Source organism: Plutella xylostella, chromosome 9 (genome assembly GCF_932276165.1).
Source record: "Plutella xylostella chromosome 9, ilPluXylo3.1, whole genome shotgun sequence".
NCBI lineage: Eukaryota > Metazoa > Arthropoda > Insecta > Lepidoptera > Plutellidae > Plutella > Plutella xylostella.
In genome coordinates, this window is record NC_063989.1 from 4691261 (window position 1) to 4711304 (window position 20044).

The 20044-nt window shown below is 39.1% G+C and overlaps 3 protein-coding genes across 4 annotated transcripts; 2 read left to right on the top strand and 1 right to left on the bottom strand.

Annotated features, from left to right (window-relative positions):
• The first annotated feature begins 1676 nt into the window (after positions 1-1676).
• Positions 1677-11847, top strand: LOC105387409 (carbonic anhydrase 1). Its single transcript, XM_038108340.2, has 6 exons — positions 1677-1834; positions 3024-3173; positions 6311-6449; positions 7915-8111; positions 10114-10253; positions 11236-11847. The coding sequence occupies exons 1-6, from the start codon at positions 1768-1770 to the stop codon at positions 11359-11361; spliced, it is 819 nt and encodes a 272-aa protein (XP_037964268.2). The 5' UTR covers positions 1677-1767; the 3' UTR covers positions 11362-11847.
• A 496-nt stretch (positions 11848-12343) lies between these two features.
• LOC105387410 (MYCBP-associated protein) lies at positions 12344-14443 on the bottom strand. Its single transcript, XM_011558122.3, has 2 exons — positions 13866-14443; positions 12344-13754 (listed from the first exon to the last, which is right to left on the bottom strand). Exons 1-2 carry the CDS (start codon positions 14381-14383, stop codon positions 12440-12442), a joined length of 1833 nt encoding a protein of 610 aa, XP_011556424.3. The 5' UTR covers positions 14384-14443; the 3' UTR covers positions 12344-12439.
• Positions 14444-14461: 18 nt separating this feature from the next.
• On the top strand, positions 14462-19986 carry LOC105387389 (carbonic anhydrase 1). Of its 2 annotated transcripts, none has more exons than XM_038109304.2 (6): positions 14462-14594; positions 15645-15875; positions 17024-17184; positions 18564-18650; positions 19266-19493; positions 19623-19986. In XM_038109304.2, exons 1-6 carry the CDS (start codon positions 14567-14569, stop codon positions 19908-19910), a joined length of 1023 nt encoding a protein of 340 aa, XP_037965232.2. In that variant the 5' UTR covers positions 14462-14566; the 3' UTR covers positions 19911-19986. The 2 variants fall into 2 exon arrangements, with proteins under 2 accessions (XP_037965232.2, XP_048479233.1); XM_048623276.1 differs by having other exon boundaries at positions 19266-19445.
• The last annotated feature ends 58 nt before the right edge of the window (positions 19987-20044 follow it).

Sequence of the window (20044 nt, forward strand, 5' to 3'; positions counted from 1 at the left end):
CGAAGTAACATCGCTAGTTCGTACTGTATTACTGAATTATATTTAATCTTATCTTAAGTTATAAAAAGTTGAACTTAAAGTTCTTACAGAAAATGATACTTTCGCTCTTTATTACACCAGTATATCCTCCAAAATACTGTAATACACAATAAATCATCATTTATTTGTCACTCAAACGTACGAATCAGTCTCGTCCGACTCCATCTCACAGTGATTAATGACAAATCTTTCCTAAACTCCTCACACTACAGAACACACACGAACAGCTACTGGATTAGGGCTGCTAAGGACAGCCGATGCCTCGACGAAGGCGCAACCAAGGTAACAGGTGTCTTCTACGGCCATACACTATCATTATTCAGTATTACCAGAGCTATTGCCGGCGCCATGTGGTTAGATGCGGCTTACAAAACTACGCGTTTAATAAAAGCTATTCAAATAACATGTGACCAATGTAAACACGGTATCGAGTGAGATCATGCGACTGATTAGATTCGACTCATTGAAATTTAGGCCTTGATTTCTTCCTGGGGTCCGGAGAGGAAGCTGAGGGTTACTCCGGATGTAATAAGTTGTGGCCCAAGTATTTATATTTACACTAGCGCAGTGACTACCGCCCGAATTACTCAAAATTTCAGCAAACTCCTAACTAAAGGGAAGCTCTGTACCTTCGCCTTCGCTGAATTAATTGGGAGCGGCGTCATTATAACAACGAACAGTATCGCTTCGCAGAACAGTATGCAGACGTGAAATGGGAGAATCACAGTGAAATTGCTGTGCGCGAAAGTGAATAAGATGGCAAAACAAACCATTAAAACACTCCTACACCCGATTATCATTATGTTATATTACTGATTTGACCCAATAGTTACCCTCTCTATTACGTTCTCTTTATGTTATTATCATGCATTTCCTATGTAGGTATATCCTCAACTCAAGAACAAAATATGGTCTGAAAATTAAATTCTATCTTGACCTGATGATAAACTGATAAATATAATTATGATTTCTGTTCAGCATATCATCAATTAATTATTAATTACAATTGAAAACAATAAGCGATTATGACGTTGTATCTACATGATAATTTTATACATTATGAATCGTCAAAACAGTTTCTCAAAACGTATAGACAAAGCTACATATGTGCAGAAGCCGTCATTTGAAAAAATATTATATTCGCGGCGCTAGAAATTATGTAAAATTCTTATCTTTTCAGGAACTCGAACCTATCAAGCAGTTCTTATGTTGTCTGTTCGTTGATCAATAAATGTAGGAGCCTATCTATTGATAAAGATAGACCTTAGCAATTCTTTAAGTCCTTATTTTGCTATGAGATAAAAAATATCTATTGTTTCAGGGATAATTAAGATTTTAATCATTTTTAAGAATTTATTTATTTAGTTTTCGCCGGTTGAAGCACTTACATGTGTTGCATATACGATACGGTTTATACAGATGTAGGAAGGTCTAAAGTATATTCTATAGCTACGTAGTAATATTAAGTTTCCTATATCTTATCATTATCAGTGAAGATGTAGCTACCTTGCTCCTGAAACGAAACTTATCTAACCCTTATCAAAACACATGTAATAGCCAAAAATCGCATAATTTTATAAATTTCCTACCCAATCTCTATCTTATATCTTATCTAATGATGATAAATTCGAAATGATTTGGCGGTCCCTGACATTGCTAACTGGCAAAACTTAGGCATAAATATTGGCAATCATTCAATGTCTGAAGCAGAATAAGGAAACAGTGAATATGGCTGGAAGGATCATCGAACTGTCCCCATCTCAAATCAGTGCGCATAATGCATCCGCATCCGATGGTAAATATTATATTTATTCATTATAAAATACGTATTTTCTCAATTAGTGGCTAAAATTGGAAAAATAAACGTTTGAAAGTTTTCCTAAAACTACCACGTTTTACGCCCTCTTCATGCTTATTCAAATTTTAGAATCTACCTCTCACTCCCAGCACCAAGAATGCAGACTCTACATTACACATCACCGAAAAGCGAGTAGTTATAGCTGTAGGTGTGATGTTACGATGTACATAATTATGTTGGTAACATTGTAACTCCCCAAGCAATGAACCTTTTTTGTTTAAATGGTGAATTGGTGAATAGATTGAGTGATCTCTTTGTGCTTCGGTTTATTCTTTCTAAAGTATGAGATCCTGAGACAAGTAGGTACTGATGAGATCTTTTTTATCTTCGGCTATTATTCATATCACGTCCTTACGTGTATCAGCTGTACATTTTTGTATGACTCGTTCTCAAACTAGACGCTTTTGAAACTTTCACGTGTATCTAATATGAAAACTTTTAAGCTCCTTGAAGCTTGCCGTCTACACCAAATATTAGACTTTATTAAAGACTAGCTTTGCCCTCAAGTTTTGCTTCACATTAAAATGGAATCTATCTATAATATATATAGCTGGATTACCACTGACACACTGACTGACATAGTAGTTCTCCCAGAAGGAGTCATTTTTTGATATAACAATGTTTTAGGGAAATGTACAGGGTGCTCGGGTGAGTAGAGAAAAAATTCGACTTTTAAAAAAAGTTGTAAAAAAATTAAATGGAATCTATCTATTTATTCTATACGCTTACAAATTTTTGCCGTTATAAATTATTGTGATACTTAATTTTAATTCGTAGCTAACTCTTAAAAATTACGATAAATCTCGAAGATATAACTTTATAGTAGTTTAAGTCGTTACTACTGAACTAATCTACACTAATCGTATAGATATCGAAGAGGGGTATAGTAGTGATTGGAATCACAATTTTATTACCGCAGATTATACAAGTAAAATATATCACGTGCTAAAAAGTTTAGTTTATGGTTTAGTTTAGTTTAGTAGACGTACATTGCTGAGTATGTATTGCAGATTCAATTTTTTTGCAAATACTGTACCACAAGCCCAGCAATTCACGTGTACTTAGCACTAAACAGTGTGTGAATCGGCCTTTAGCCTAAGCATAAAACATCATCTGTCCCATACAGCGGAGGAGATCTCCAAGCTGCGAGCCTCCCAGTCCCCGATCGCCATCAGCCTGCAGCGCTGCCCAGTGTGGACGTCGCTGCGGCCGCTGCAGTACGCCGGCTACTGGGACAACGACGCCGCCGCCACGCTCGTCAACACTGGCCAGACTGGTAGGACACCTCCTTCACTATATCATATCATAAGCGAAACAAATATCCAATACTGGAACTCGGTCACAAACTACAGGCACTATACCATCAGCCAGACATAAGTCTGAAATCAGGGATCCATGGAGCAGTGGATCTACCTTCTGAAGCTTATGTCGCAGTACTCTAGGCGAGGTAGGACAGTATATAGGAAGCCACCTTACCATCAGCTTTCATCCAACATTTACTGCTGAATCCATTGGCTGTTCACTGGATTTTATAACAACGATACCACCACCACCCTCATCAACACTTGACAGACTGGTATGCCATCTCCTTTACTTATCAAACTGCCTCACGGTACCTGTCTGTACCGTGAGGCAGTTTGATAAGTAAAGGAGATACCTCATCATAACTTTCTTCTTTGTATGTGACTCAATGTAGCAGAACTGAAATTTTCAGATCTTAGTTTACGTTATGGAGCTGTTAAGAATTTTACAATCCTTTGCGTCAGTGTTATATAAACCTATTGTATAAATCCGTCATTTTGTATACACTCGACCTCGGTTGTGCGTTAAAAAATGGCACAGCAAGCTAGACGCAAGTTTCAATGAGTCTAAGCAGGAAACTCATAAGTACATAATCAGCAAACACCTTCATAACTACGAATCACGAACTTTTACCACCCTCTGTAATTTCTTCCGGGGGCCGAACCAGAGGGCAATTGTATAAAGAGAGAGACTTTAAGTTTTTTATTCAGCAACTTTTTAATAAGTATTACCTACTTAATTTTGCAAGTATACATTACGCAATAATTTTGCCTTGCTGCTGCCTTCCTTACGAAGCAAATCTATGATTTTTAGTTAAATTAGCAACGTTTTAACTTCACTTGTTCTTGTAAATATTTTTACATTAGGTACTTGTACAAGTGATTTCTTCACTATACTTATCAGAAAACTCTATCTTAAAAAAGAGTAATACGTCAATAATAAATCCGAAAGGAATTCTATTGATAGTAGATATAAAGAGACTATATCTCTCTCTCTCTCAGCCTTCTGTAGTCCACTGTTGGACATAGGCCTCTCCTAACGATCGCCACCCCAAACGGTCACCCGCCATCTGCATCCAGCGGCTTCCCGCTACCTTCCGCAGATCATCAGACCAACGGGTTGGGGGGCGACCGACACGCCGTTTGCCGACACGGGGTCTCCACTCCAGAACCTTTCTACTCCAGCGGTCGTCGGCTCTGCGGGCTACGTGGCCAGCCCATTGCCACTTCAGCGTGCTAATCCTTTTGGCTATGTCGGTAACTTTAGTTCTCCTGCGGATTTCTTCATTACGAATCCTATCTCGCAGGGACACGCCTAACATAGCCCTTTCCATAGCACGTTGAGCAACTCTGAGCTTGTGGATAAGCCCTTTGGTGAAGCACCATTAGGCTATATGAATAGTAAAATTAATAATATATTAAATTTCGTTAGTATTATGATTATCATCATTAAAATGATTAACTTCGATTTACAAGTTTATCAAGTCCATGATGTACTGTCCCAAGTGTTAGTAGAAATACTATAGTAGTCAAAGGGTTATTTAAGTTATTTTTTTCTGAATGCATAAAGTTGTATGCTTCCTTCTGACAATTTGTTTTTTAGGTGTAGGGGAGACCGGGGACAAAAGTAACAGTTTGTACTTTCTGTCTGATTTCTCGTTATTAATAACATTTACGATAAAATAAATATAGTCACATAAAACTTTCGTCTATAGACTACAAATCTCCATTATTACTTTACTTAATGCATCTCGAATTTTAGCATTTTTGAAGCCTCAAAAAAAAAAGGGAAATCGTTACTTTCGACCCCATGGTCAGGACGAAAGTAACAAGGCATGGGTCGAAAGTAACAACCCATAAATTCTGCCCAATGTTATAAATACGATTCAAAAGAAAGAACAGAAAAAACAATCAAATTATTTAGTTTAGAAAACTTCTTAAAAAACTATCAAAACTAAAAAAATCTTATGACTTATTGACAAAACTAAAAAAAACTTCTTAATATAAACTGTAAATGAGATCCATAATTTAAACTGACTAACTGATAAGAAGTTCTTTTATTTGTGTCATAATATACAATATTATGATACAAATATATAATCAAAACAACAAAAAATAAAAATTTACAATGTGACATGGCAAACTTACGAAAGTAACACGTTACTTTTGTCCTGCCGCGAGCTGTTACTTTTGTACCCATCCCCATTTTTGAAATATCAGGCGACATAACTTTAAAACAGCCCGTGTTATTCGAAAACCATTTATGACATGCTACAGACAATCTTATAATGAATCAATGAAAAAATAGTCATATGGTTCTTGGCATCTCAATTCTACGTAAACACTTAATGAATAAACACCAAAAAACTTACTTTTGGTGTGTAAAATCACGAAATGCTCACTAAAACAACCTTGCACCGCGGCACGGGCGTGGAAATTGATATCAAGCACGGGGGGCATCGCATGCTGACAACCAGCGGTCGCTTGGGACGTTAAGGCTATTGGGGAAGTCCACAGAGTCTTTGTTACTTTCTACCCGCTGTTACTTTTGTCCCCGGTCTCCCCTACTTAATAGAAAATTAATTTAAGGCTAAATTCACAAAAAAAACCTACTTTTATGAATATGTCGCGATGTTTTTTGAGAAAATAAATCCTAGGCTCTTCTTTATTTGGATAAGGAATTATTTTCTTTTTGCACGCCACACAATAATCTAATAATCTTGCTCCTCCTGTGGGTTTTATATTTTGACTAGGGCCTTACCACAAAAACATTGACAGTATTTACCTAAGGCCCGGGTCTCCTATTTACGCTGTATTTCGCGTCCAGCGTCACGCCGTAGGCCGCGTCACGATGTTCACTATAGAAATGTACTGATGCGGTCTCCCTCACACGCCGACGTTGGCGCGTAGATGTAGTGAGCATCGTGACGCGGCCTACAGCGTGACGCTGGACTGCTGGACGCGACCTACGGCGCGTAATGCCCAGGCCTACAGGTGTTTAGCGCCGTCAAACGCCTACGAAATCTGTCAAATGTAGCTTTAAACACTTGTTAAACAGTGTTTTAATTAAGTTTTTTGTGGTAGTACAGATAATATTAAATTTATATTCCAGCGTACTTCGCGTTCGACGGCGGCTCCCGCCCCCGGCTGAGCGGGGGCCCTCTGCTGGGGGACTACATCTTCGAGCAGATGCACTTCCACTGGTCCGTCGACGACTTCACCGGCTGCGAGCACGTGCTGGACGGGCAGGGGTCAGTATCGCCTGTCGCTGCTGCACGGGTCCGTTATCGATGTAGATAAAAGTCACTTTATCGCGATTCGACATAAATACGGCGCTGTGATTGTTTGAACGCACATTAAACGAGTTTATCGACGTCCATAACGAACCCGTGCCGCAGGCCAGCTAACAGTATAACTCAATGGATGGTTAAAGTTCAAAACCACGTGGATACTATATTCCCATTGCCTTGTAAAGGGATAATTGATTATTACTACCCATTGAGGATGAACGGTACACTCGAGACTCGAGACCACGTTCCTTAGTCTATAATAATTTACCCTTGGCCTTACTAAGTCGGTATATATTTGTACTGTTTATTACACCGTTAGTTGCTTAATTTTCAGCGAAGGAAATCTAGGGTTACTGTGTTTGACCGGTAGGTATGTAAAAGAATGTGGGGTGGTTGTTTTACCATAGCTTTCGTATATCTACAAAACTATACTAAAAAAACAAATTACTAAGATTAGATGCGTATTTTATCGGATGGATACGAACCTCGGCTGACCCTTCATTTAAACTGAAAAGATCTCATTATAAACATGAGACATATACGCTGGTTTCAACAAATGTTGAGTGCGATATAAGAAAAGTCCTGTTTTATTCGTTTTGATTTTTAAATTATATGTACCTATCTACTTATCTATAGTCTAGGCATATCGTTTCCGGGAAAATCGTGATCCGCCCGCAGAGTATTCAACTGTCTGGGCGAGTTGCAGAGACTATCGTGTTCTCTGCTCCGATACTGCCCGCCCGGGAATTACATCCGTAAATATTTGACTTCACTGTGAAAACGAATCACTGCTGCGATTGATCAATGATCCACGACGGGTTATAAATATAACTGGATTAATGCAGTCGCAGGGTTAATTAATGACATGGAGTGTCGATGCATCAATCAGACTCATCAACGATTACAGAAATAATTTTGTTTATGTTAATTTATATTTTACATCCGGTCCGATTAAGTTAATTTGAAAAACAAACGAATCAAGTGCTGAAATGTTTTTCATAATAGGTAAAGCCAATAATAAAATATGATGGCCTTATTTGGAATTACTCAAAGCTTCCTTTTTAGACTTTTTAGTACTTACCAAGGAAATAGGAATATCAATACTATTTCTGTACAGGACCCTAAACCAAACCATATCGAAAAACAGCCCTAAAATTCTCTCATTACTTCAATAATTCTAAAGCCGTATACTTACCAAATAAAATCCAAACCCTCTGCCAGATAAATATTTTACAGCATCGAATAAATAATGCATTTTCTTTCTCAATTTTTAACCTACTTCGAAAAAGGAGGAGGGTCTCAATTCGTCTTATGTATTTTTTTCTGTAAGTATGTCCATATTTCCACCGATTACTCTACCATTTATGGACCTATTTTGATAATTAATTTTAGGTTCCATTTTTTTACAAAATATATTTTCCTCCAGATACGCAGCAGAATGCCACTTCGTGCACTACAACAGCAAGTACGCCAGCATCGAGCAGGCGGTGGGACACCCGGACGGGCTGGCGGTGGTCGGGTTTCTCTTCGAGGCCGTGGCCGCGCCCAACCCTCGCTGCGACAAGCTCGTGGAGGGGCTGGACAAGATACGGAAGCGGGAGCGCGCGGTTACTATATCTGCGGGTAAGCTATTGGATCTGGTGGGTCACTCTATGACGTATGACGAAAAACGAAGTTTCGGAGCACTGCTACACGAGCCACGACTCTATCTCGTTGTATCAAAAGTGCCGATTGCTCGACAGTCTGCTCTCGACCGTTCGTTATTTTACTGTATAGTAGTAACCCTCCTGGATAAGTTTTGGTAAATATGTTATTACGGCAGGCAGGGGTGTAAAGGAGTCTCCCCGAGTGACGTATCGACTGCACTTTATAATATAGTATAGAGGTACTTCCAGCGCACCCTGAGTAAGTCAGAATGACGCTATTCTGACTGGCTTGTCCTTTCATAGTTACAAAAAACCCTAGACGTGCTCTAGTGTACTCACTATGTCGACACGGTAAGAAGATGATTGGAACGATTATGGTATATAAGCCCCTATCTACCTGTGTAGTGTAATTAAATCACAGATATATACCTGCCTACAGGGATAAATTTACTTCAGCAATAAGCGGTTTAGTAGCTGGGGATCACCCGATACATCGATAGGGCTGAGCGCTCTATTTATAGCGCTATGTAATTACTGCTTACGGCTGACCTATGGGTTGGTACGTCGCAAATTATTCATGACGGAATTTTAAACTAATTTTGAGTCGGTCAAAATGGCAAGAACTATTTCAGCTTTCAGGATATAATATTTGCAAGCTACCATAATATTTTAGACTAATAATTACATGTATTTTTTATTTTATTCAATTTTTTCAAGCAATACAAATTGTTGACTGAAATTTGAAAAGCGTGACAATGCTCTGGCGTCACCGACAAATAAGTATAGCCCTTAACTGTAATGATGATGATGATGATGATTGCCGCGAACGACTCTTCGTAAATTAAGAGGCGGGGGAGGAAGGGCGTCAAGGCAAAATTATAAGTGCTGATGGAATAAGTTTGAAAACAAAGGTGGATTTGTTTAGTTAATGTTTCCGATAATAATTAATGAGTTCATCTGGCGTTCTGACACAAATTAAAAAGTTTCTTACGTAATAATTCCACGTTCTGAAGAAGTCAATCAATGACCCGGTTGTGAGCCGTATGTAGGTGGCTCACTAGCGAGACATCTCGGACTACTCCTTCAGTTTTACAATTGTGATCGTGTAAACAAACTGCATCGGATGAAATCCTTGTGTAAACAAACGTGAGATGGTACGGACACCGTCCCGGGGGAACCAATTTCACACTCCATTAAACAAAGAAAACTTCCACTCACTTTGTGTTTTATCTGTTTTTTATAGATTTTACTTATTACTTTTACTCGCACTCTACATAATGTACTTTGGGATCTTCAGGCGGTTGTAAGATTAATATTCTAAGGCCTAATAGAAAATGTCTACTAGATATTCTACTATTTCTACCGATTACATCCAATCCCCTACCCACCGACCGCAAATCTGCTGGATCCCTTTTGTGTGGCCGCACCGTTAGAAAACCCTTTGTAGGGCAGTTAACTATTTAAAGTGGTAAAAAATTTAGGTAATATGTACTATGTTAAGTATGGCGATATTGGACAACCCTTAAGTTGTAGGCATTATTTTACTTTTGAAATAAAACACGTTTGTAGATAGGTATTATTACTCCTAAAGGCCAAGGCTTATTGAAAACTGAACGATCCTTGAACACGAAACTGGGCTAACTACTATCGGCCGAAACGTAAGCCACCACCTGAAACGAAAACCTGTGCCTCTTAGCCTGTTTACTCCTCCACCGAAAATATGGACTTGTAAGGTTGATTTACTCGTAGGTGTACAATAAAGCCTGTTATATTCAGCACGACCAGTGTCTCTGAACTACTTACAAGTAGGTATAATACAAACGAAGTTTCTTGCATGGCATCGATTTTGGAAGAGAGCGGAATGGACGAAGCTATTAGACTGTATTTTTTCTTTATTAAATGACACAGCAATTCGTATTTATAATTATTCGAATAGACTTAATCTATTAGGTGGATCATTAAGTGTAACTACCTTCCAGATTCTCTCTCCTGGATGGCCCGGGATGACCTGCACGAAGGCACCTACGTCACCTACAAGGGGTCACTGACCACCCCTCCCTACACGGAGTGTGTCACGTGGATCATTTACGAGAAAACCATCGAAATTGGCTCAGAACAGGTAATAAAGGGACGCCGAAATAAACCTAGCTCCTTAGCTATAAAGGAAGATTAAGACTTGTTAACTACTGAGACCTCGTAAGCCCTAACCTTAGGGTTTAATGATTTTGATATGGACGACCATAACATAAAGATATGTTTAACGTGTCTATAGTGCCACAAACTTATCTGTTCCGGTGAGAGCGAACTAAATTGGTCCATATAATCTATGTCATGTCAATATGAAATTCATTAGTAAGTAATGAGGTATGGACCAATTTAGTTCGCTCTCACCGGAACAGATAAGTTTGTGGCACTATATATAACTCTGAACCTTCAACTCCGATCTCTGTAATAATTTTATTATGAAATCTTTAATCATTTCATAAACTTAAACTTCATCATTCAAAATTTTCCATGTTGCTAAGTTATCATATCAAATCATAATTATATAATAATTAATAAATAAACTAGATAGTTACAATCGCAATCTTAACAACAGTCGATAAATCTGTGCTTCACAATATTGATTATATTGTAAGATAAATTTTATTGTATGTCTACAATGACGCATATCGGCCAGACGGATTGTTCGGTGAAACAAAAGCTTTACATAAATCAGAGATTTCACACAATAACACTGTAAACTGATGATAAGGTAAACATAGTTTCAGTCTAGAGTCTACGGCTAGGTAAATGTAGGGTAAGACGACTTGTGAAGGCGTAATAAGGGTTTCAGCACTAAACTTGTTCAGACAACTCAAATAATTCATGTTCACTATCTCGGTACGGTAGATATCCTACCTAAACGTTAAGTTAGATCTACGTTAGTTAGTTATCTTTTGTTCTAGTGTGTCGATAGCTGGATTTTTTTTACTCTTCACGGGCAATATCAGCACCAATTTTGATGGTAGGAAGCTGACACCCTTATTAGCTACTTTTAATCCCGGAATTCCCACCGGACACTGAAAAGCTAGTGGAAGTATATATTTTTTATTTTTCAGATAAGCCTAATGAGACAGCTGGAAGGTCCAGATGACGCTCCGATTGAGCGCAACACGCGCCCTACGCAGCGGCACCCGCCCGGACACTCCGTCATATACGTGCAGCAGGTCAAGGCCAAGCTATGATTGGCTGTCACAGTGAAAAAGCGGGACCGAGGGACCAATCGGATGCTGGTAGCGTGTGTTCCGAGCCCGCTAATTGGCTGTCGTAGTCCGAGACCGCTTGGATCAAAGTCTAGCGTTCTAACTGGAACTCGGTCGGTGCGTACAATTTATAGTGAACATCGTGCCGTTGATTACAGTATAGCAACGCCAACTTTAGACTTTGATTAAGTTAGGGTGTTTTCAGTTTGCACGTGCATAAGTATAGAAACCGTGTCTGTTATGTGTGATACGATGTCCTAACTCCTGTAGATATTTATGAAGGTCTACTGTGTTTATTGTCAGACATAAGTACTTAGTTATTAAATACTTGTACAAAATAGATAAAACTTACATAATAGTTTAAATATATTACTGTAAATTAAATGTTTTACACTGTATACTTACGTTATGTACAAAGTACCTAGATATTATTATATTTTATGTTAAAAGATTAATAAAAATATTAACAACAAATGTTTCTTTTTCGGTATTTGACTTCATTTGCTTTGACCTAATCACCAGTAATGGAAGCAATGCAGTATTATGCAAGCTACTTACTTAAGATAGCTCCGCTTATTTTCATGTTGAGTGTTCAGTAAGCACTGGCAGTAACAGACAGCTTTCGCTTCCGTACAACCTTTTAACTGTAATTGTTCGTCGGGTTACAAGGCAGCCATCTGAAACGTAAGTGCGGGGTCAAAGCAGCTAAGGTTAACCTTTCCTCTCAATTAAAATAGATTTACTGGGGACGAAAAAGATAGGTACTTACTTAGATAAAAAAAAGCCTCCGAAACACAGACATGATTACCGTACTTAGCTGAATATTGGTTGTCCAAATAATGTAACTTGACACCCACTCTACACCACACCGTGGCATTATTTCCGGGTTATCTATCCTATTTATTTATAGTTACCATAAATAGGTAACCGTTCATTGATAGGAAAATAATGAATACCACCCACAGCCAATGCAGAAGGTTTATTACGTTATTACATTAGTTGTTTCTATTCAAATATTACTTAATCAGATTTTTATGTTTTATAGGTAGGTTCTTTTATTCTAGATAGATTCATTTTTAATGCTAGATGTGCTAGGCAATGTTGCTGCAAATAGCTGTGACTTCGATCGATTAATCTCATTGTTATTGTCCTGTGTACAGAAATCAATATCGATCCATCTGTTGCGATCTAGGCTACTTAAAGCGCCCGCGCAAAGTTCTATCGTATTTCCAACATGTTCCAGCATGTGTATGTAAAAAACGTTACTCTTCATGCTGACTACATACTTATTATGCAAATTTTCTACGGCGGATACACTGTCCATTCCAACTACATTGTACAAGAGCGATAAAGCCTTATGTTCCTTGTCAAACTCATCAGCAAGTCTACTGAGTATTATTTTGACAATGGAATGTTTCTGGACTGTGAGACTATCATCCTCAATCCAAGGTTTCAGCATCGCCTTGTGAGACTTCTTCAGTAGGTCATAGTACTGCATCCTCTGTTCATACATCTTTTCCTTCATCACACTTCTCCAACTAGCTACGTACAGATCCCATTCTCCACCTGGAGCCATTTCTTTAAACGTCTGTTTCAGTTGCTCCACTTCAGATTGATGGTAATAGTATATAGGATTTCTTACCACAAAAATATCTCCCTCTACAAACATGTTTTTGTAGGGATAGATCAGTGGTTCTACTGTAGTAGCTTGGTCTATTATGTCCAAGAGTATTTTCCTAGCAATGCAGAACTTGTTCGCTTTTGATTCAAGGCGAGATTGCAGTTTTTGAATTCTGGTCGTATTGGTTAGAATATTATCTGTAGCATCTCCGCTGAGAATTATCGTAAACTTGGGGGACGAATCATATAAAAAGTGAACGTTGATGGTACTAAATTCCCAGACCTCGTTGAATATACCGCGTTTTTCAGACACAAACGTGAAACAGAAGTCGCGTGTCTCACCGGGGTACAGGACATCCTCATTTTTATTGAAGAAGAAGGCTTGCTCATACATGTCTTCTGGTACGTAGGGGATCGGTTTATTTACTTTCTTCCAACAGTATCTAATGGAAACGGTGCCTAAATTGTGGAGGAAAAGCTTGGCCCTGCCGGGTCTTCTCTCGGGGACATTGAAGTAGTAGTGCCAGGAGGTACAGTCCTCGTACCAAGGTTCCTCCCTCATACGGGAGAGCACAGTTACTCTCCGCTCATTCTTAATGAAGACAGAGTTGTTGATGCGCAGTGCGAAGATGCCTGACTCCTCTTCACACGCACAGGCTTGTGGAGGCGGGGTTATTGTGATCGTTGGCAGAGGGGGCTTTACTGGCGGAGGTTCCGGCTTTTTCCCTTTCACGATCAACCCGCTTAAACGTGGCCTGAAACAATTAAGTAAGTATATGCAAAAGCATGTAAAGCAAAATATGCTGTACCGTATTGGTGGGAGCTACGTAGAAAAGTGAGGTAAAGGATTTTTTCTACAATTTTACCTGAAAGGGTCAATTTTCTTTATTTGACTCTTGAATTTCTCTTCCCGAATATTCCGATAGCGCTTGTAACCTTCATCGAGTTTCTCGCACAGCTTACGCTCAGGGGTTCCAGTCACGCCCTTCTCCTCCACCATAATGGCTCGTGGTACTCCAATGTGCTCGATGACCGGCGGCCGGCCTATCTCCGCCTTGGTTCTGTGCGCCTGGTACACTGGCTCACAGTAGCAGTGCTGGGTGAGCCTCGCCGGAGGCTCCCACAGGGATCCCCTACAGGTTCCCAGTTTGCGAGGAACCTGCGCGTTTTGTAGCACCTCCTTCCGTTCCTTATCCCCTCGTAGATTCTCGCCCAAGTTCATGACTAAATCCGCTGGTGGGCGGCCCGTGCCTTCGCCTAACTCTTTGGTTCGTCGTTGTCGGTCCTTCACCCATTTCTCCCATGTTATAAGCCCACGGTCAGGTTCTATGTCGTCTGGGTTACACGGGTCTCCCAAGTCTCCTCTATCCATATTTTTTGCCATTTTTAGTTATGAATTTTGGCTATGTATTTTCCAGTCAGACATAATCTGTGTTCCTTTTCTATAATAGCTTATTATTATAAAAAATAGGATGTCAAAATCATTCGTAAACAAACATTTCGTTTTGCTTAATAAATTCTAAATTTTTGATGATTTTACATAAATACAAGTTTCATATATAAAATTATGGAAGTAATTGTTAATACTGAAGCGGGTATGTGATCACTTTATTATGTAAAAATAAACATGTAGAGAAATATCGTGAAGTCGTTCTCACCAGCTCTGTGAACGCTGTTAAAAACGCTATTAAGTATATCAATATTTTGAGAACGCGAGAGCAAATGAACCAGGATAACTCTGCACAAGTTCTAATTATAAAGTGAATAGATTTGTGAATAATATTTGCAATAAAATAAACTCAAAAATACTTAACCATAATTCAGTAGGTACTTACATATTTTACTAGTAAAATACCTTAATCACAAAATATATGGTAAGTATTTATAAGTATTGAGAAATGGTCCGCTAATCCACAATATACCTACCTACCACCCTACCAGGAAATGATCATGAAAATTTGCTGCCCGCGGCTGTGGCTTGAACAAACTAACTTTATCAACAACATGACTACACAACAAAATTTCTGTTCTGATACCAAGCAATTATTTAGTTTGTCTTCAGCAGTTGTTATGCGACTGAACGAGCATGGAAGCTTCGCTTTTTTCTTGTTTTAATCAGTTAACTACCCGACTAGGAACGACCAATTATCTACTCAGCAAGTCTAGGCTGAAGCTTCATGCTACAAAACAAACTGGCTAAGTTAACACTTTGTAGAAGAAAACCGAACTTTTCCATTTACGTCTATTCAGGTTGCATGTAATTCAATGATACAGCCGCCCGCAATGCGGGTCTATAAACAAATTATGCCGAAAATAAATATTGAGGTAGGTAATGATGTTATGTCGTTGTGATCCACACATTTACACCCACACGGGATTACACTAAATATAACGATAAACGTAAATAACTTTGTACTTTGGGGTGAAGGTGAATGAACACGTACAGCATGGAAAAAGCCACCCCAATGACGTATCAACGTAGGTAACTCATATCAGACGCACCCTGAGCAGCCAACGATTATCAATTAATTTGACTGGTAAACTAAACTGTTATGCTTTTGCCACGGTGATCCAACTCTACAAGTTATAGTATTTGTTACCAACACGCTAAGAAGAAGAAGAATAACTTTGTAACCTTCCGTCAGCTACCAGCGAAGTCGAGGAAGAAGAGGAGCCATCCCCCCCAGAACCAGTGGTAGTCCCTCAAATAGGTACCATAGAGTACCTATACTATTGGGGTTTGATCGAGGGTCATCTGCCAACGCCTATAGATGTGTCTATAACTGGCTCGATGCGCTATGCATGCCCCCCTCTGGTCTGGTACAACTTCGACGTCTTCCCACAGAAGATTAAGATTACCAATACTGGTTATACGGGTAAGAGCTATTTCTAGTTTGATCAGAAGTACTAGCACGGGGCGCAAGATGCGCACATCAAGCTGTGACTAAAGTTTTGCGCCCCGTGCTAGACTTTCTGTAGCTATCATATCCAGCAGTCTATGACTGATCTGACGGGTTTCCACAAAGACAGTCACGTAGCGAAATGTTCGGGAATCATCCGTGCATCTATAAATAGTCCTTACACCCTAGTAAATTATCGTACAGGCAGGTACTAGGAGGGCTTTGACCCTTGAGGGGCGGATTAAGGCCTCACAACTGAAAGATACCACAAACCTTTTGCTAACATGATAAATACACATGTTGCTTTTCTATCTGCATGTCTTTTAATAGTGTTTTGTGTTTATGTAATCTTAAACTTTATGTTAAAAATCTTGCTGTGTAACCTGTGTATGTGTTGTGTTAAGTAAATAAATAATTTATCTATCTATCTATCTATCTATCAAACCGCAAGGCGCTTATTTAAAGATTTATGTTTATTAATATATTACTTTGTAACTGAACTTGTTAAAATTTATGTTGTTAGTATTTCTATTGTACCTTTTCGAGTTAACTTTAGCGACCGAGTCACCTCTGACTCTCTGACTACCCCGTCTCTTCAGTGTTAAGAAATTATAAATATAAATAAATATGTAGGGACATCTCACACACGGCCATCCGAACCCAAGCTAGGCAGAACCTGTGTTATGGGTGTGGGACAGCTGATATATATACACAAATACATAGATAGATGCATACTAAATATAAATATCAACACCCTAGACCCGAGTACTAATATCCTGTATTTAAACAAATATCTGCCCCAGCCGGGAATCGAACCCGGGACCTTCGGCATAGCAGTCAGGGTGACTAACCACTACACCATTCGGCTACTCCCAGGTGAATGTACGGTGGCCTGCGCCTAAAAGTATAAGTACAGGCGGAGTTTTTAAAATAGCGATCTCAATCTCACATGCTGCTCAATCACATCCACATAAACACCACTGCTACACACATCACACACAACACGTCCCCGGATTTATAACAGATGTAGCTGGTCCCTTCATCATCAGGGATCGCTATTTTAAAAACTTCGCCTGTATACTTTTAGGCGCAGGCCACCGTACATACATATATCAAAATTACAGTGCTAATCGGCGCCAAGTGGAAGACTGAGAGGCCGTACCTAGAAGGCGGTCCTCTCCTGGACAAGCACGTGCTGTCCCAGATCCACTTCCACTGGGGAGCCACCATGATGGAGGGCAGCGACCACACCGTCGACCAGGAGACACACCCTGCTGAAATGCAGGTATTATACCTTCGAGCTGATCTTTAATCCGATGGAATAGCAAGAAGGATCGCCTTTAAAAATTTAAATAAGTAGACTTACATTTCATAATTCATTAATATACTTAGTATCGATTTTTTTATGGTCACATGAGAAGTCACCAGTAAGTATACAGGGTGTTACAGGCCCGAAACTGAAATCAGAATTTGGAAATTCGCGAAAAAAACATATTTTTTTTCCATAGTAAAAGTCACGTAACAAAGTTTCTATGGAAAATTAACTTTACCTAGACTAACACTTGACCTAGATATAACATGCTGCACATGTAGGATTCGGCTACCAATACCAATTTTGCAACACCCTGTAGAAGCAAAACTTTTTTCATGAATTTCGAAAAGTTGTTCAGATAGTCAGAGGGTCACCCTGACTCACCCCATTTCTGTTGGTCAGCTATTTACGAGACACTATGTATTGACCAGTGACCACATAACACTAGTAATATAGTATAGTTCAATCAATTAGGTACTTACTAGCAATTTTTGCCAACATTTTAACAAAAATAGTCTTACTTAACTATATTTATGTCTATTTTAAATACAAAATGTTGCCTTATTTTAGTTATTCCTTAGCCGTACTGTGCTATTACTTAGGTCACATTGTTTTAACGATCACGCTGGTCGCAGGTCGCAGGTGGTCTAAATGTTCGATCGTTAAAACTAGTCTTACTTACGATCTTTATATAGAATGTTAACCAACCCTACTGGTCAGATAAGTAGTAGTATACTTATATCTATTATGTACCAACCAACCTAGGCATTTTCAGAAACTACAGAGGCAGAACTTACTTAAGTAGGTACAAAAAAAACTTATATTCTTTGTAGTTACCTAAGTTATTCACCCATGCTCAAAAACTTTCATAACAATATCCTCAGTCAGAAGGTAGTTACTACTTCAATAGATACCAGGTGTACTCGTAGGTACGATTTATTGTATCAATATCAATAATGATAATCATATTCTTCTATTCATCTTTCTTCTCCTAACTATCAACTGTGACCTATGACTTTTCACACGGCATGGTTGCCGGGTGGCCGGATAGCCGGCTACTCTTACCTATTCGTCGGCGAAGTACTTGTGGCTAAACAGCTGTTTGCTGCATTATACTGCCATAATTTTATGTTATTTGCTGAAACATCGCCACCCGGTACCCGGCAGTACTTAGGTACCCGAAAATGTCGGCTATCCGGGAACCCTCACGTATGAAAAGGGACTTATAGGAGCAAACTGGTAGGTACTGGGGGTGGATAAAATAATTGTGGCAGTACTATGACACTAATCGGTGATAAATTCTCCAGTTATAATATTCTAGTCTATGGATAAATTAATGGTAATTTTTACAGGTGACGTTCTTCAGATCGGAGTATTTAACGCAAGAAGAAGCCCTTAAGCATCATGACGGTGTCGTCATGGTCTGCTATTTAATAAAGGTAAGTACCTGCTTACTTGACCGTACCCTGTTTTTTTCAGTAAAAATAATAGTGAACACGCTTGAAAGCCTTCTGTTGGCTTCGTTAATACGTACCTATGTTGATGATTTAGTTTCAGCTGAAGCAGCTGCGTGTATCGTTATTCGATATTTCTTTATTACTTTCATACTGTAATTAATCACGTATCTAATCTTCTCTACACAAAAGATTCCTATTATACCTACTAACAAATAGAAACCTAAATAAAATATAGAAGACAAGAAATTCTGTTATTTAATTAATACGTAATCCTTTAATTAACTTGTGAGTAACATTTTCGTAGATTCGTAGAATTTATGTATGGCATAAATAGAATAACGAGTACAGTAGTACCTACTAGTACTTACAGCAGTCTGTGTGCGAATCACGAATATAGGCGACTCTATAGCCAATAGTACCTACCTACATCGATAGGTTCATTGGAGTTCGGTGTACTTACCTGCCTTAAGAGTAACTATGTGGCCTATTTATTTATTTATTTACACACACACATTGTAACATAACAGGAACATAAATTAATTTAAATACTTACTATTCTAAACTGCTTTCACAATCTTTTCCATACTTTTCCCACAGTACGGGGTGACAGCGGACGAGCGCCTCAGCTGGATCGTCGATGAATTCCCGCGCATCCAGGAGGCTCAGACGAGCATCCGCATGGACCCCCGACCCCTGTCACACCTGCTGCCCATGTTCCACGAAGACTACTTCCTGTACTGGGGCAGGCTGCACACGGTTCGAGGGGATGAATACGCGGTGAGATGGCTCGTGCCACGGACGTCACTCTATGCTTCGTACGAACAGGTGATGGTTCTGTTTGGTGCAGTTGATTGGGATGAAACTTCAAGCATTTTGTTCTTTAACCTCTGCCTTTAAATCATTAAATTCATCATATTATTATCTATCTAACTTTCATAAAGTTATTTCTTTCAGATCGGTGAATTTAGAAAACTCTGGGACCCCTGGGATGAGCCCTTACTCCGGAACTTCAGAGAACTTCAAGAAAGGGAAGACAGGCACATATTCTTCATCAGCCCTCACTATAACCAGTACAGGTCATTATTGCCAATCCCGAGGATACCAGAAGAATCTATCTCTATACTCTCTCCTGCTTACCAAGCCAATCCTTGGATGCTACCTCCTGAAAATGCTTACATGTTAGAACAGCCTGAAGTAGTTGAAGAAGAAAAAGAAGATGAAGATGATGATTTGTCTAGATAGATGCTTTTTGTCCGTTTTACATGTTCTTACCTAATTCTTGTTAAAATACGGCATGCAACATAAAAATCTAATACGAGTCACGCCTCTTATTAATGTTTTTCTGAGAATAAGAATTGCTACCGTTTTTATCTGTG

Coding starts and splice junctions, on each gene's coding strand:
- LOC105387410 (XM_011558122.3), bottom strand. CDS start 14,383: ATGGCAAAAAATATGGATAGAGGAGACTTGGGAGACCCGTGTAACCCA. Junction 13,755..13,865: donor AAGAAAATTGACCCTTTCAG/GTAAAATTGTAG, acceptor TAATTGTTTCAG/GCCACGTTTAAGCGGGTTGA.
- LOC105387409 (XM_038108340.2), top strand. CDS start 1,768: ATGGCTGGAAGGATCATCGAACTGTCCCCATCTCAAATCAGTGCGCAT. Junction 3,174..6,310: donor CGTCAACACTGGCCAGACTG/GTAGGACACCTC, acceptor TTTATATTCCAG/CGTACTTCGCGTTCGACGGC. Junction 8,112..10,113: donor CGCGGTTACTATATCTGCGG/GTAAGCTATTGG, acceptor ACTACCTTCCAG/ATTCTCTCTCCTGGATGGCC.
- LOC105387389 (XM_038109304.2), top strand. CDS start 14,567: ATGGAAGTAATTGTTAATACTGAAGCGG. Junction 14,595..15,644: donor AATTGTTAATACTGAAGCGG/GTATGTGATCAC, acceptor ACCTTCCGTCAG/CTACCAGCGAAGTCGAGGAA. Junction 17,185..18,563: donor CACACCCTGCTGAAATGCAG/GTATTATACCTT, acceptor TAATTTTTACAG/GTGACGTTCTTCAGATCGGA.